This window comes from Anabrus simplex, chromosome 3 (assembly GCF_040414725.1).
Source record: "Anabrus simplex isolate iqAnaSimp1 chromosome 3, ASM4041472v1, whole genome shotgun sequence".
Lineage (NCBI taxonomy): Eukaryota > Metazoa > Arthropoda > Insecta > Orthoptera > Tettigoniidae > Anabrus > Anabrus simplex.
The window spans coordinates 40120069-40138444 of record NC_090267.1 but is presented as its reverse complement, the minus strand read 5'-3'; the positions used below and the strand labels follow the sequence as shown (position 1 = coordinate 40138444).

Below are 18376 nucleotides of genomic sequence, written 5' to 3'. Positions count from 1 at the left end.
GCAAGGATAAAATGATATACCATTTTGAATCTTTGACGTTTTGTCATATCTCTATCGGGTACTCCTTAGATTACTTCAGAAACTTTTATTAGCCTGAAATTTGAGTACAGTTTTCACATATTCCTATTGTTTTTTCCATACTTACACAGCAATTAGAATCATGCAATTTGCCTTGAGAATGGCCTACGGGTGTGTTAAACAGTCTGCCAAATTTTATGATTCTGTCAGTCTCATAATTGTGCCAAACAGTACAGTTAATTAAGGAAAATGTTTAAAATTGTCGAAAAATCGAAAAATGAAGTTAAATCTTAGATAGAAGGAGTCGAGATACGACAAAATGTCATAGGACCAAAGTTGTAGTTATTTTCATTTTAGGATCCAAAAGTGCAGTCAGCTTGTTGGTAGCAATTACCTTTAAGGCACAATGTACCTGGAAACAAAGGTCTGCACCGTCATTACATTTTTGGGGGGGTAAAATGTGAAATATTTGTAAATCTTTGAATTTCCCCATCGGTTACAGGCTAAGAACTATAATTATGCCAAATTTTAATTTTCTTCAGATCCGTCATTTTGTTTAGGGGGGAGGTGGGAATGAAAAATGTGAACTTTTTGGAATTTTTCATAGGTTACTCGGTAATAGCTATTAGTTTGGAAAATATCAAGTTTCTAGCTCATGCGGAAGTGGGCAAACAGTTATGTCAGTGAGTCAGCCATGCAATTTTATACATATATATAAATATAAGAAAGAATATGATATGGATTGGAGATGTGCACGTTTAAAAGGGCAGACCTTCATTTGGATATTTACTGTGCCATACAGGTATGTCGTATTGACCATCAGATTGTGCCATTGTATGGCCCTTTTAGTGGTCTACATTTTTTGTTCTAAGCCATTTCCTGGTATCACGGATATTCATGCCATAGATAGAGGTAAATGTTTCGATATAGGTCAAATTTCATACTTTTTTCACAAGTTGAAAAAGTGTTTCACAAACTTAGCAAACAGCGACAGTCTTGAAACTTAACAAGCGTATCGATCACAAAACAATATGCAATTGTGGTTTTTGGACGTTTTGGCATATCACCATCGGCTACGAGTTAGATCACGTTAGAACCTTAGATTGAGATGAAATTTTAATAGTGTTTGCACATATTCCGTCTGTTTGGTGTTTTTGCATACATTCTTGGCAGCTAGAATGACAAGTTGGTTTAGGTATGCCTAATGAACGTGGCTAGGGGACCTGCTGAATTTCGTTATTCTGTCTGTCTTATAAGTGTGTGAATCAGTAAAATAACATATGGAAAATAAACAGAATTGACCAAAACTGGGGAAATGAAGCTCATTCTAAGGTAGAAGGGTTCGGGATACGACTAAAAGTCATATCTTGATTTATCATTTTCATTTTCCGTATTGACAGTTATCGTATGTTATAGACAAGAAAGTTTCCATCTTTTCAATACAAATTTATATAAAAATTCAATCTACAGTACTGGTTTCGACCTTTTTACATATGCTCATCTTCAGCTGTACACTATTACCTTCACATAAGTCAAGTTTTATTGATTTGCCTTGTCCATTATAAAAGTCATGATATAGAGTATGTCTTATGTTCTAATTGGGCATACTTAGTTAAAATTGACCATATATATGATCTAAAATAACTGTGGGTGAATCTTTTTAGGCCTAATAATCATGTAGGTGGATTATTATTAAATATACAGGTACATTATCATTTTAAAATGTGTACATGTTGAAAGGCATGTTAAAATATACAATTCATGTTAAAATCTGTTACAATAAATAGGAACACGAAATTACAGAAAAACCAACACCATATTCAACAAAGCCATCCCCGCCTTAAAAAACTTATCTTAAATTAATCAACAAACAATGTTCAACACGCCATTGCGCAGATAATTGTTGTGCCCAATTCCACCCGTACTCCTACAACAACAACTCTCCCCACCCACCCCTCTATTCCCCTTGCAGCAGCAGACACTAGCACCTAAAGAACACGATACAGTACACTCCAGGCAGCCAAAGCTAGCACATCCCAACCACAGCAGCAATAGTAAGTATTCTACTGGAAACACACGCACAAACAAGCATTCTTCAGATCATAAATTCTTAATTCTACCTTTCGTTTCTTACAGACACATATTAGCAACTATAGACCAGAAAAGACCCACCATTCTGCATTAGACACTTCCCAAAAAATATACTAGATCCAATACTTCTGGCAATATTTGACCACAGCTGCACACAACTACCTCTGGCCATACATCAAACTTGTTATCAACAATTGAAGAAGTCCATCAATCAAACTAATGAATAAACATAATTTATATTAGAACTAAAATAAGAACATCGCTCGTGAATGAAATATGGACATTCTCCATTCATACTGGAAAAACAAGAACATTCAACGAATGCAACACGCCAAACTCAATTTAACAAAGTGTTCCTATTTATTGTAACAGATTTTAACATGAACTGTATATTTTAACGTGCCTTTCAACATGTACCACATATTTTAAAATGATAATGTACTTGTTTATTTAATAATAATCCACCTACACAATTTTTAGGCCTGAAAAGATTCACCCACAGTTATTTTAGACCATATATATAGTCAATTTTAACTTTAAGTATGCCCAATTAGAACGTAAGACATACTCTATATCATGACTTTTATAATGGACAAGGCAAATCAATAAAACTTGACTTATGTGAAGGTAATAGTGTACAGCTGAAGATGAGCATATGTAAAAAGGTCGAACCCGATACTGTAGATTGAATTTTTATATAAATAAATTTGTATTGAAAAGGTGGAAACTTTCTCGTCTATAACATACATAAGTCATATGACCAAAGTTATAAATATCTTCATTTTAGGACAAGAATGTGCTATCCATTTCTTGATAGGAATAACCGTTTAGTGTAAAACAAAAGCTAAGGTTTCCACCTATTCAGTACTGTTTGTTGTAACCTTTAAAAAGTTACACACTGGGCGAGTTGGCCGTGCGCTTAGGAGCGCACAGCTGTGAGCTCGCATCCGGGAGATAGTGGGTTCGTACCTCATTGTCGGCAGCCCTGAAGATGGTTTTCCGTGGTTTCCCATTTTCACACCAGGCAAATGCTGGGGCTGTACGTTAATTAAGGCCATGGCCGCTTCCTTCCCATTCCTAGTCGTTTCCTGTCCCATCGTCGCCATAAGACCTATCTGTGTCGGTGCGACGTAGAGCAAATAGCAAAAAAAAAAAAGTTACATATATTTGTTGAAACTAGTTTTGGTCTTATCAGAGACCATCATTGGTAATAATCAAAGTAAAGGCAAGACATAAATAAATTTTTTTCTTTTTAACAAAAATGTCATTTTTTTTGTTACAACAAACAGTATTGAATAGCTTCGGTTTTACACTGTATTGCTTTTCAATACAAATTAATATGAAATTTATTACCTGTGAATAACCGTTTAGGCACAAAATACCTCGAAACAAAGGTCTGCACCGACATGAAAAATGCCTAAATATTTAGATAATTTTCAGAGGTAAAATGTTAAACATTGTAACTTTTTAGAATTTCTCTGTCAGTTATAGGCCAAGAGCTATAATGTTGCCAAATTTCAATCTTATAGCGCACTCAGAATTTGCGTCCGACATTTTGTTCGGGGAGTGGGTAAATATTAAACATTTGAACTTTTTGAAATTTTATTTTTAGCTACATGCTAATAGCTAACTGAATGCCAAATTTTAAGTTTCTAGCTCATGCGAAAGTGCGTAAACATTCATGTGAGTGAGTCAGTCAGTCAGCCTTCTGGCTTTATATAATAGGGATAAGATATCGGGAGAATGTGTACGCATGATGGTACATTCCTGCATTTGGAAATTTACCGTAGCAAAATGGTAGGTCGTATCGACAACCTGATTGCGCCATCAGGCAGCCCTTTTAGTGGCCTACACTTTTGGTCCTAAGACATTTTTTCGTATCTCTGCTATTAATACCACAGACATAGGTGAATGTTTCAATTCACAAGTTAAAAGATTATTTTGCCAACTTGTTCAAAATGAGCTGTAGCAACTGCAAAAGCGACATATTACAAAGTCATCTACGACCAGCTGGTTAAGCCAGGTAAAATTAATTGAATCTACAAATCTACATGCCGCATAAAAGTTAGGTCATGTTATCGATGTTAAATACAAAAATGGGCTCCTGCTACAAAAGGGACGACATACTACATCGCTGGCATGAGTATTTCGAGGATACATGCAACAAGGAGTTCCCTTATCTACCTCCACCTACAGCTGATCCCATTCACAACCCAGTGTCCACTATCACTACAGAAGAAGTGTCCACTGCCATCAACAAAATGAAGCCTGGGAAAACCCCTGTTGCAGATGATATCCTGGCTGAGGTATGAAATCTTCTTGAAAAACAAGGTGTAGAATGGCTTACTGACTTTTTCAACAAGGTTATTGGGGAGGATACAGTACCCGACGCCTGGCAGACCAGTATCACAATTCCAGTTTGGAATTGGTATTATTGGTATTGGTATTATAAATTTGCTCATTCAGGACAAATATTTCAGATTCCTTATGGGAATCAACATCTGTATCAAGGAAAGGAAGACGTGCATAAATGCTTAAATTATAGGCCAGTCTGCTTCTTGTGCCTACTATGAAAATATTTTAACGTGTTCTTGATCCAAGATTACGAAACATCATCATGGTCTCATCTAACCAGTGTGGCTTTGTTAAAAACAGCAGAACAACAGGCGTCCTGCATCCACTTCGTGTATTGATGGAAAGTCACCACAAGAAAAGGAAGACGGTTCACTTGGGCATTCTTGTTTTGGAAAAGGTGTTTGACAGGGTACCACATGATTTCATTTGGCTGGCAATGAAACTACACAATGTACTTGAAGCCTATGTCAACTGGGTGAAATTTCTGTACAGAAAGTCCACAAGTTCAGTACAGTGTGTAGCAGGTATGTCTGGTACCTTCCAGATCAACGTTGGTATCCATAAGGATCAGCCTATCCCTATCGATCTTCATACTCTGCATGAGCGTCATCACAAATGACATCCAAAAGACATCTGCGGATGATGTTATACGCTGATAATGTCATGCTAGCTAACGAAAAACGTAAGGGCCTCTAACAGCAAATACAAGGAACTTAAATTGAGAGTGTGTTTCCACTTATTCAATACTTTATTTGCCCTGTTTTACATAGGACTAACACATATTTCTTTAGGACATGTTTCTTCTTAATGTAAGGCATTGTCAGCTAAGAGTTCATTTAAAATGGACACAGACAATAGATCCTATAAATAACACTCTTTAAAGAGTTGTCTAAAATCATTGTCTCAGGTGTTGGCCTATGGTTTGCCATGTTTCTTCTTCTCCTTCTAATTTAAAAATTCTTATAATTGTCACAGTTATCATATTTTGGTGTATTATGATCTATATATAAGCCTTCAAACACTTAATGTATGTATGTGTACTGTTACTTATTTAGTTATCTTATAGGACGGTATAGTGGCTGGGGAAACTCCTCTCATAGTTGACGTTTGATGTTTTGCTTCTTATCTGCCAATAAGATGTTATTAATTATGGAGTCTATATAGAAAAGAAAAGGAAAAAGAGAATAAGGGAGTACTTTTATTACTGTGTGAAGAAATCTTATTATGTTATGGAATGTTGAAATATGAGGGGCATACTATATTATTTTACACTTTATTTTTTGTACGTCGGGGTATGGTTCAGATTTCACTTTTGAAAGTGGTGATGTGTAATTAGTGTCTTGTTCCATTGTTTGGTAGTGTCACAAGCACAAGAGCCAACGAATGCACTCATCATAGCCATTTCATAACAACACTGTCAACGTAGGAGCGGACAACATGGAAAGCAACCGTCAGGGACAGCACTATATGACTTGGTTCCTATGGAAAGAAGGCGTGACCACTGCAGAAATTCATCGGCGCTTGGTGGCAGTCTGTGGAGAACATGCGCCATCACAGAAAACAGTTTACAACTGGGTGGAAGGTTGGAAAACAGGGCTCATGGTAATGGAGCCATGTCTCATCACCAGTCACTCTGCACACGTCCACACGCCTCTGCTTTTTGTCTGCAGACAAGAGTTTAAGCACCCACGTGGATGACACCTTCCCCAACTGTAAGGGGCCGTGCATGATCTGCTGCAGGGTGTTTCGGCTAATTCCCACGTAAATGTGGTGCATTTGTTTCCTTGGGTGGCCTGTTCGACCTGGGCAATGTTGGCTGGTGTTGACACTGTCACATTTCTTCCAGAACTGATTCCCTTGTCCACCGATTTGCGCCCTGTTTTCCACCCCACCCGGTTGTGAACTATTTTCCATGACGGCACATGTTCTCCACAGACTGCCACCAAGCGCCGATGAATTTTTGCAGTGGTCACGCCTTCTTTGCATAGGAACCAAGTCATACAGCGCTGTCCGTGACGGTTGCTTTTCATGTTGTCTGCTCCTACGCTGACAGTCATCATCATCATCATCAATGTCCCACAGTCGCCCGGGTTGGTTAACAAGCTGCCTCCACGCTGTCAGTGTTATTATGAAATGGCTATGATGAGTGCATTCGTTGGCCCCTGTGCGTGTGCTGTTTCCAAACAGTGGAACAAGACACTAGTTACAAGTCACCACCTTCAAAAGTGAAATGTGAACCATACCCGGACGTACAAAAAATAAAGTGTAAAATAATATAGTACGCCCTTCGTATATCAAGTACTGACTTCCCTGCTGGTCCTATTAGATCTTGTGTAGCTGGATGATGCTTGACTCTTTGTGTCTAGCACCTGGGCAGTTGAAAGCTTGAAGAGGAGAACGGAAGGAGCAGTAAGGGTAGTGTTATGGTAGGCGGAACTTATGTTTTGAGGGAAGTTCAGTTGCCTTTTGATGTCTTTTTTGCATGAAACTATTTTTAAGGTCTCATCTAAAAGCATGTTTATATCCTCTGTGATTTTGTTTATGTTATAGTTGGGATTTTGTTTTTTATCTTTATCTATATAAATTGACTCTAAGATATTCATTACCGGGCGAGTTGGCCGTGCACGTAGAAGCGCGCGGCTGTGAGCTTGCATCCGGGAGATAGTAGGTTCGAATCCCACTATCGGCAGCCCTGAAAATGGTTTTCTGTGGTTTCCCATTTTCACACCAGGCAAATGCTGGGGCTGTACCTTAATTAAGGCCACGGCCGCTTCCTTCCAACTCCTAGGCCTTTCCTTTCCCATCGTCGCCATAAGACCTATCTGTGTCGGCGCGACGTAAAGCCCCTAGCAAAAAAAAAATATTCATCAAGTTACTTTCTCTTTAATAGTGTGTAAAATTGTAAGGCCCTGCTCTGTTGTAGTAAAATTGTTAAAATTCTCTCGTGTGCTCATAGGTGAGTACCACGTGTATTTGTCGGCATTCACTTGCTCTAGGTGTCAAATAATGACATTTCTTCCCATTTGTACTATGTATGGTGTATCACATTGTGAACATTTTAACTTTTATATTCCGGAATTTAGGTATCTATTGTTTTGCGTAATGCTGTGATGATTATATATTGAGTTGCTATTGGTGTTGTCTGTACGAAATGCTATTTTAGAGTAAAGTTTCTTGAAAATATTAGTTATCTGATAGATGTTATTGAATGTAAAACTGTCAAAATTCTTATTAGGTATTCTTCTGTTCTTGGATAAGTTTAGTTTGGGGTTTATTTTTCAATTTATTTATTATTATGCTGATGTAGTTTTTCATATATCCATTATTACTTGCAATTTTGTATATAATTTTAATTTCTTTCTGTAAGACTTTTTGTGGTAGGGGAAAGTTGAATACTCTGTTGAGTATGCTTAACCCTCGAGTGATCGCTTGGGTTTTGTGAATATTAACCCCTCAGCGCCGACCTCTATATGTGGTAACTTATAGACCCTCTTTTCTTCCGTACCCGCCGACCTCTATACGTGGTATAGACCCATACATGGTTTCACATTTACAGCTATAGTGCGAAGAGTTTTGGAGTTATTGATATGCAAATTGTTTTGCTTCCAAGAAGACATTTTCGGGTTTATCAGTGTTGTAAATAAGAACTGAAAATCGTTATAATGTAGTTGTTTTTACGAGGTTAAGCATTTTTCAGGTAAGTCTGACCACTAATCTCTGCTTTTTTTAAAAAGTCTGTTTGCTTCATTCTTTCCCACAGAATAAAATAAAGTATGATGATCTGAGAAGTTTGTCTTTTCGCGTGATGTTCTTTGCTCTATTTGTACTTTGAGAGTGCGGTTTATTTATTATATTGTCTTTATTTCTCGGCTTGTAATATTTTCGTAACTCTCCATGAGCGCTCTATGTAGGCATCAGTTAGTGCTGCTTTCTGTCTCACGATACGAGAACCAGTTGTTCATGGTATATATCTCGCTTGAAAGACGATGTCTCGACGTTTCATCTTAAATATGTATCGAGTTGATTTGTTTCATCATAAATGTTATTCCCCTCATTCAGTTTCGTCCTGCTACTTTCGGTCTCGCTGCAGCTTCATCAGTCCATGTCACGCACCGCGCTCAGCAGTCGTTTGACTGACAGTAACGTGCTTGAAATATTGTATAATTCAGATGAAAGTTTAGTCGGAAGTAGTAGTGACAGTATGAGCAGCACTGATATTGAAATAGATGCTGTGACAGTGGTAAATTATGACAGTGACGATAAGGAGGAAACAGTACTTGGAAATTTCGTGTAGGAGACTATAGATAATTATACAGGTCAAAGGGAAGTTTTCAGCAGTGAATTATGACACCTAAATTCTCTAATAATATTCACACAGGTCACAGAAATAAATATTGAGCAATTACCTTATCGGGTTTAGCTGGTGAAAGGTTTGTTTACAAAATACACTCGCTCGAGCGGGGAAAGAAATATTCAAGGCCGGTGCGCATCAGATAATACAGTTCCAAGGTTGCAGGAAAGACATTTTATCAGGAAATTAGCACCAAAGAGTGAGAAATCCAAACCTCAGAGACGTTGTATCATGTGTTCAAAACATGACGAAAAGAAGACGTCAGTGTACTGCTGCCAGGAGAGTGACATGTGTGTCTGTCTTGAAGAGTGCTTCAAACACTATAACACGGAACTAAATTACTAATGAAATGTGAAACAATTATGTAATTATCTGCATGTACTTAGTTCTGTCATAAGGAATTCCAAATTTCGTGAATATCGGGCTAATCTTATACTTGTAGTAACACTTTAAGTGAATCAATGTATTTCCTTCGTGCGTACTTGAAATCTCATCCGGCCGCGGAGTAGGAAGCTCTTTAAGTGGCTGCGACGCTGAGGGGTTAATGGTCGCACCGGCTCTCTCACACCCATCTTTTCTCAGTGTTTTACTATTAGATTTTTCTACTTTATTTCCAATTACAGTATTACAGGACATTATTTAGTTTATTTTAATGCAGTTTACATGACTACAATATTTAACCATCCTGTTTCTTAAACAAAAAGTGTATTTGTTTTCTGTTAACTAGTGAAAGGTAAAACATGGTAGGACTAACATGTAATTTAAATAATTGTTTTTCACTTTCTCCAGCATTTACATGCACAAAGCAACACTTCCATCTATTTTCTACACAGTCTTATGAAAACATATTTTTGAGAATTTCACACTTGAACTATTGGTACAAAATATGGATTTTTTTTTAGGTATGTGTGAATTACGTGTCATAATTCATAAAATAAAAATCAAATTAGTTTTGCTTGCTTGTTGTTTAAAGGGGCCTAACATCGAAGGTCATCGGCCCCAAATTAGTTTTAGAAACACATCCACGTACAGGGAAACATCACTTTAATCAATTTCTCTGCCCATTCTGCAGCCTGGTTGTCCATGTTCTCTGCAAATGAAATTTTGGCACTTGGGGCAGAAGAAGGATGTCTTCCTGTCTTTGTTTGTTGTGCAGAAATGACATCTCTTTCTTTTCCTGGGAACTTCTGTGGCAGGTGTTTGCACAGGGTAGTTATACCCAGAATTATCTTCATCCATTGTTACACAGAAGAAAAAGTGTACTAAACTAACAATGCGAAGTTTGACAACAAAGACTAATGTTAAGAGTCGCACCAGGTCTGAGAGACCCTGAACAGCCTGTACGCTCAAAGTTTCCAAGGCAGCTGAGAGCAGGCTACTGTGCTCGGTTGAAGGTCGGGAGCCAAGAAGCTACCAGGGATGCGGAAGCGTTCGGTGCATTCCAACAACAGGAACACCAATAATTATGTCCACCCGGGTCTCGTAGACCCATTGCGACCACTCCAGGGTTAAAAAATGGGTTTCACTTTTGTCTGGATGGTTTGAGTTTTTACTTATGGTATTGAGGGTTTAAGAATTTTTGAGGGACATAAAAAAAGTGTTGTTACTGTGGGGTTATCACTATATGCTGTAGTCTTTACTACGGACTTCTAGAGGAAGAAAGGGAGAGTAATTACCAACTCTACGCAGTTATGGCAAAATCATCTTTGATAACCTGAAAGAAAAATCATAAACTAGTTCAAGTTGTCCAGATGTGGTATGGTGAATGAGTGCTTTCCATTTCTTCTTGTCTAAGTTGCCAAGATGTTTCCAAACCATATCCTTCTAGGTCTTGCTTTATCTGATCAAATCAATTCTTCCTTGGTTACCGAGCGAGTTGGCCATGCACTTGAAGCCGCGCAGCTGTGAGTTTGCATTCTGGAGATAGTAGGTTCAAACCCCACTGTTGGCAGCCCTGAAGAGTGTTTTCCATGGTTTTCTATTTTCACACCAGACAGATTCTGGGGCTGTACCTTTATTAAGGCTATGGCCACTTCCCACTCCTAGCACTTTCCTGTCACATTGTCGCCATAAGGCGGGCAATAATTCCATTGTGGAGATTTATCTCCCATATGCAGTTATCAGACTATGCCTCTTATAAGGGCTTCTGATAAGTTCACCTGCATACACCCCAGCGTCAGTGGGTAGGATCTGACACACCCCACTCTGATGAGTCTAGTGTCAGACCCAAGACGAAACGCTGGTTAATAGAGCAAACGCCGGAAAAGCCTTACATCTGATATGTTTTTGACATTTTTGACATGCTCTATTGGTGAAAAATATCTAATTCCCTCCATGGGAATTTAGAATTTTCCATAAGACATGTGTGTTGGTGCGATGTAAAATTCCAAAAATTGTAAATTGTAAAATTCTTCCTGGGCTGATCTGTTGGACTTTTTCCTTTCACTTCTTTCTCAGACCACATTGTGATTGCTCTCTTATGGCTCCATTCTCTTTAGGTGACTAAACCATCTTTATCTAGTTTCAGCACAGACCTCCTCGAGTGACTATTCTACCTCAACTTGAGGTTATATTTCCATCTCCTCCCTCCTTGTTTTCTGTTCCATTGACCTTAAGAACTTCATTAGTTCAATCAATCAGTTACCACTCATGTTACTTTAGGGCTGTTGGCCAGGTGGCTGAGTCCCTATCAGTTGTTTACCTAGTCTTTTCTTAAATGATTTGAAAGATGTTGGAAATGTACATACGAATACTTCCTGGGAGCCTCTGCTAATTGCCTGCATTTTACTGGCATTAATCCTGTCTACTCCACTGCTGAGTACTGTGCTTCTGTATGGTTGGAAAGAAGTTGATGCAAAGTTAGATTATACAATGCATTGCATCGGTGGTACTGTGGAGGAGACCCCATTTCTCTGGCTTCCTGTGCTGAGCCACATTCCCCAACCTCTCCTAAGGATGAAATGAACACTGCTAAAGGAAGTTAAGAAGATCTGGGCATTACCCTCTTCGCCACTCCACCTAGAATTCTGCCATCTATCACAATGGCGACTTTGATAGAGAAGACCACTGTCGCAGGAGAGATGAGAGGTCTAAAAAAACATAGGAAACACATGCTTATTCCTTGCATCATACAAGAAGCCTAAGGGTTTTAGACCTCCCAAGAAAGCTTTGATGCTGCCTTAATTAGCTTACGATTGGTTACAGCTGCTGCTCCTTACAGCACAAGTAGGGCTTGAGGAGCTCAATGGTGTGTGACTGTGGTGTGGATGAGCACCTCATCCAGCACTGTTGACTGCTTGTCACCCTGGGAAACCTCTGATGCTATCACATAGCTGCATGATGTGGACCTTATTGTCTAGTTTTATATAATGTTATCGGAAACAACTTGAACCGTGTATATGAGCATAAAAAAGTGGGTCATAGTGATATATATAATAATCGTATGGCCTCAGCTACCGTGTGCAGACATTTCGATTTGATGCCATCTGGCTGTCTGCTCATCAATTTCGACGTTCCGTTTTCCTCTAGGTCCACTAGATGGCAGACAGAGTAAACCGGATCTCTCTTGGGCGTCTATGGCTGAGATTTAATTAATTTTGTCGGGTAAATAACTTATAATAATCTTCTGCCATTGTCATTTTATCAGCTGCTGAAGTTAGCCAGTCTGATTGCTTTGTGAATGAATTGAAATGGGCTTCGCCAGGCGGTGTTGCTAAATCTGCACGTGGGTTATGACTGGCTTGAGAACTATGGCGAGAAATCAGCATCAAACACAAATGCATCATGGGTTTCAGCCAGTGTCAACATACCATGCTAGCTATGGCACGATTTGCTTGTTTGGTGGACCATGTTTAAATCACCGTGTCAAAAGTTTTTCTTCAAATGGTGCTCTCAAGCCAATCTTAAGTCACGTGCAGATTTAGTAACACCGCCTCGCAGAGCTCATTCGAATTTGCCCATGAAGTGATCAGATTGACTAACTTTAGCAGCTCTTAAAATAACAGCAGAGTTGTTGTTGTTGTTGTTGTTGTTGTTGTTGTTGTTGTTGTTGTTGTTGTTGTTGTTGTTGTTGTTGTTGTTGTTGTTGTTGTTGTTGTTGTTGTTGTTGTTGTTGTTGTTGTTGTTGTTGTTGTTGTTGTTTGAGCCATCAGTCCATAGACTGGTTTGATGCAGCTTTCCTGTGCTAACCTTTTCATTCTATATAACTGTTGCATCCTACGTCTGCTCCAATCTGCTTGTCATATTCATACCTTGGTACACTCAAAAGACTTGCAGCCATGGCTCCGAGGCAGCCCCCACCCATTTTTAATATGTCATGTGTAATTGCCAGGAGATTTTCTGGATAAACTGACTGCCTGTGTTACTTCTGCTCATTTAGGATGCTTAAGAGACGCTATGGACACAAGCAAACTCTCCTCTATTGTGTAGAGTTTGTATGTACTGTGTATATATTTCAGGAAAGTTGTTTTCCAAGGTACGTTTGTATTAGCCGTATGCTAAATAAATAAGTGAATTTGTTTCTTGTTTTTGTTCTTAAAGTGACGACAACGGTAGAGGTCGTTATTTTGAATGTGGTGTGCGAGTTGGACCTGACTGGGGAAGCCAAAGACTATGTGCTGAAAGTGTGGTGCCTGGCAGAATTTCTCACCTCTCATACATGTCTGGCTGACTATGAGTATGTACACCAATGCCTGAAGCTGGAGCAAGATGTAGAACTATCCCTACTACACATTGATGAGCTACAACGACCTCTAGCCCGGACTGTAAGTGTTTCATTTTTATTCTGGTCTTATGAGCAGTTATATACAGTATATTTTTATAACTTGCTTTACATCGCACTGACATAGGTAGGTCTTATGGCAACAATGGGACAGGAAAGGGCTAGGAGTGGGAAGGAAATGGCCGTGGCCTTAATAATTAAGGTACAGCACCAGCATTTGCCTGGTGTAAAAATTGGAAACACAGAAAACCATCTTCAGGGCTGCTGACAGTGGGGTTCGAACCCACTATCTCCTGAATGCAAGCTCACAGCTCTGCACCCCTAACCGCATGGCCAACTTGCTTGGTCAATATAAATTTGATTCACTTTGTACACTTACTTAGTTGGTGTTATAGGAACTTGCACTCTTTCAGAATTATAGTTTCATCCAAAAGTGTACGAGAGAAATAACTAAGTGTTGCAGTGTGCATCCTCAGGAGAGATTTTCCTTATGCATGAACATTAGCCCTGATTAGTTAAGACAGGTGTGTGACAATTATATTTGACAATATCTCTCATATTCATTGTGTTTAATTTATAGTGTGATTATGATACATGTTTGTTGAAGTGATAATAATTGCTTCAGAAAGAAGGTGGACATCCATCATTTGTATTATTTACAAATACCATTTATAATCGAAAGGTTACAAAAGAACAAAGAATTACAAATAACAGTTTACTAATGTTATTAAATAATTATTTGCTGTATTACGGAGTATTACTTATTGCGGAAGATGTACCTATTTGCTTGTGTGTTTCACTCCCTCATACCTGGTGTATGCGTAAGTCTTTTCCGATTTCACTAAGAGATGGCGCCAGCGAAGAGTTCACAGCATACGAATTCGACACGTCGATTTGTTTGTCTGACATTAACCTACCAACGCACACAAGTTGAGTCCACCAAACATTAGCATCTGTGTTGTATCAGTGATCATGTTGAGGTTTGTACCTGAAAAAGAACATTTACAGCACGCATTGCTTTTCTTATTTAAGCAAAAGAAAAAGGCTGTGGAAAGTTATAGTTTGCTGGTAGGAACATATGGTGAACACACTCCATCGATTAGAGCATGTGAGACATGGTTTCAACAATTTAAACATAGTGATTTCAGTGTGAAAGACAGTGCGCGCTCTGGTAGACCACAAAAGTGTGAAGACGAGCAATGAACTCTTGAAGCCCGGCAAAACTGCTATCACCAACAAATGATTGATTTAAATGTCGCATTGATCGAAAGACAACCACATTGGGTCAGAAAACATGCCAAAGTGATTTTGTTACACGATAATGCGCCGTCTCGCACAGCAAAACCAGCAAAAGACACCTTGAAATCGTTTGGATGGGACATTCTTCCACACCCACCGTACTTCCCCGACCTGCCATCTTATCACTTCTTCGCATAAATGGGGCACGTGCTTGCAGGGCAGCACTTCAGCAATTTTGAGGAAGTTGGAAAATTGATCAACTAAGGTTTGCCGCAAAAGACAAGCAGTTGTTCTGGCATGGTATTAACAACTTACCTGAAAGATGGGCGAAGTGTGTAGAAGCCGATGGCTAATATTTTGAACAAACAAAAAATGAATTTCCCTTGAAAATTACGTGTCTTCTTTACCACAAAAACCGCCAAAAACTTATGCATACACCTGGTATTGTTTTTCCTCTGGCTTTCTAGTAAACTATTTTGAAATATTTTATTTTACTCACATAATTTTCCCTTTTGTCATTGTATTCAGAAATTGAACCCTTAATTTAAAAAATTAACTCCTCCATGAAATATGGTAGTCATTGTTAGTCCTTGTGTTTTCAAGATTGAAAACTTGCAGTAGTCTTAGGATGTGTGTATATTCATGCATTTGTCATTTCCAAGCATTTGTCGTGCAGGATCCACTTTTGTCTGCGTGTGTTTTTTATTTTTTATAACAAATGTCCAAAGAAGTACCATTGTAACAATATCACTAAAAACAAATATTGTTTTGTGGGGAATACCAGTAATGCACTGTAGTAACAGATGACCTTGAAGAGAGGTTAATTTCAGAGAGAAAATGACCGTATATCAAGCTGTAGGCTTTCTTTAAATAAACAATATAATGGTATTTGTGTAGACTTTTTTTTTTTCCTGATTTGCTAAGCTCTTCCTCTAACTCCTTCCCACCGACGCAGAAATATTATATAATTATCTCTTCTCAATTTTCATATGATAAAAGTAGGAAGAGAGATGGTCAGGGGGAGGTGCGCAGGTAAATACAGTAACTCAGATCTGTTGTACAGGTCTAAGCTTAAGAGCAGAGGTTATCAAACGTCTTTGGTTCGCAGCACATTGTTTTGCCTGCTTTAGAAGAGCAGAGGTTCTCAAACTACTTTGGTTCTCAGCACATTGTTTTGCCTGCTTTAGAAGGATTTCAAATTCTACAGTAGTTCAGGAACCATAGTGGAAATCATATAAACTTCAGTAATGCTTGCAAAATATGTCTAGCACTCATGCTCTCTATACTACTACAATTTTCAGCAATGTAACTCTGTGAACAGAATTTTTTGGCACTGTTCAAATTAAAATTTGGCTAACCAGTGTGTACGTAAACATGGTTTTAATTTAAGGACTGGTTAGAAGGAACCGTGGAGCATCATTCTTAATCAATGTTTAGGTAAGCATGTTTAGCTGGGCAGTGGAATTAAACACTAGCGTGATTAACTTGCTAACGAAGAATAGTGAACATGCTTTGGTGATTTTGCGTTTCTTTTGTTAGAAGGAGGAATATTAATTTCTTTGCTGACATTACTTATTAGAAACATGGAAGAACAAAAGAGAAAAGGTCGTCCAATTTTTCAGATTTTGAAACAGATATTGTGGCATAATTAATGATCAGACACAAAGATGTCAGTGAAAATAAAGACAGATGGAGTCACCATATAGCAGAAGCTATAATATTACTCGCATCGTGTATAATCCGAGCTGCTGCTGTTCTGTGCATATTAGTAGTATCACACAATTATATTAAAGGAACAAGTGGCGTAATACCACAGTGCAGTAAGCAGTTTGTTGATAGCAGAAACAGGGTGATTTCTCTGTGCTGGAAATTGTAGGTTATTTTGCACTGCTTCTAGAAGAAATTATTGTTTAGATAAGCGAAACCTTTCCACAAATTACCTATTGCAAAGTTCTTCAAAAGGATCATCTGTCTTCACTATTATGCCTTTGTGCCTATTTCCATTCTGTTCCAGATATAACAGTTCATTTTCAAAATCATCTCCAAATCTGGCAGCCATCCTACCTTCACTGCTAATCACTGTTTGGTAACCGTGCAAACTCGACTGTTTAACCGACAATAATCAAGGATTTAAATATTAATCAGGATTGATGCTTCGCAGTTTCATTTAAACAAGGTTTAGGAAGACTCCTAAATGTTGATTACGGTAAATAAGGTTCGTGCACTTGGCCATATGAGAAGAAACGGAACATAATTCTTTCTGTAGATTTAGAATTATGGGTGTGTTTGTTTGTGATAGGTTAAGTTCCAGGAATTGAATCTCAAGATAAGCAAATCCAAAACAGCAGTGATGGCAATAAACAGAGAGGAACAACTAGCGAACATCATGCTAGAAAACCATCCCCAGGAAAGTGTAGGAAACTTTACATACCTCGGCATTGTGATATCTCGATTTACATACTTCGGCATTGTAATATCTTGAGACATACTAACTACAAAGGAGATGGCAAATAGAGTGCAGAAAAGCTGTCACTTTTAACAAGTACAAACACTCCTCTGGGTTCCCAAGATACCAACAAAATCAAAGCTAGTGATGTTCAATCAGCACTTCATACCAATCTTAATTTATGGTATTGAAACCTGATCCTGACTAAGGAGGAGTCTTTAATGTTGCAGGCAATTGAGATGAAGTTCTAAGGTCCACAATTCCAAAAAAGAAAACTGGACATGTTAAGGAATGATATGGTTAGAAAGGAAGCTGTGATTGAGTCATCATTGTTAGATCAGATCAGCCTGTCCTGATTGAGGTGGTTCAGGGATGTAATGAGGATGGAGCCAGCAAAACAAGGACAGCTTATGTTAACTTGGAGAGACATGTAGTAGGAAAACAGATGGTGGGAAGATGAAGAACCCACTGGATGGACATCATAAAGATGTTGCAGATTGGGGAAGAACATGGCAGACATCATTGACAACAGAACTTATCTCAATAAAACAGAGTGGAAGAGGCTCGCCAACAGCACCCGGGAAACTGGAGCTTAGAGTTATGAATTTCATTGGGTTCCGTATTGAAGTGGGATTACAATAAATTAATTAAAATTCTTTCAAGGTCCACCTATTCAATACAATGACGTTTTATTGTGATTCAATCACATGTCAAATGGTCGAATGGTACTAGTTTCGGCATCTGTGTGCCATCATCAGCCTTAAGTACAAATTAAACAATTATATATATTCCTAAAACATCTAAAACACATTTTAACATATTATAAAATACATTACATTAATGATACATGAGATAAGTTAAAATTATGTTACAATTGATTGCTGTATTATAAAATTCTTTCTCTCCATTGTTTCTCTTTTCTCACACTGTCATGTATTACTTTTTCCTTTCAGAGTCAAGATGATAGTAGAGACAGTATGCTAACATTAGAAGATTTGCTTCCCAATGAACCTGTGCAGCCTATTTCATATGATTCTCTTGTTATTTTACTTGGTAAGTAAAATGAGTTATATTTAAACATTAAGTTAATATTGTAACCTGGGAATGTCAAGAAGCCATGATTTTCATGTTTTTAATTTTACTTACATGTTGGAGT

The 18376-nt window shown here is 38.3% G+C and overlaps 1 protein-coding gene across 1 annotated transcript in view; it reads left to right on the top strand.

Annotated features, from left to right (window-relative positions):
* The window catches only part of Pi3K68D (phosphatidylinositol-4-phosphate 3-kinase catalytic subunit Pi3K68D), a 432551-nt gene that overhangs the window by 63906 nt on the left and 350269 nt on the right, over positions 1-18376 (top strand). The window contains exons 7-8 of the mRNA XM_067142437.2: positions 13355-13578; positions 18174-18273. Of these exons, the coding sequence (XP_066998538.2) occupies positions 13355-13578; positions 18174-18273 (324 nt within the window). The remainder of the gene's footprint in view (positions 1-13354; positions 13579-18173; positions 18274-18376) is intronic.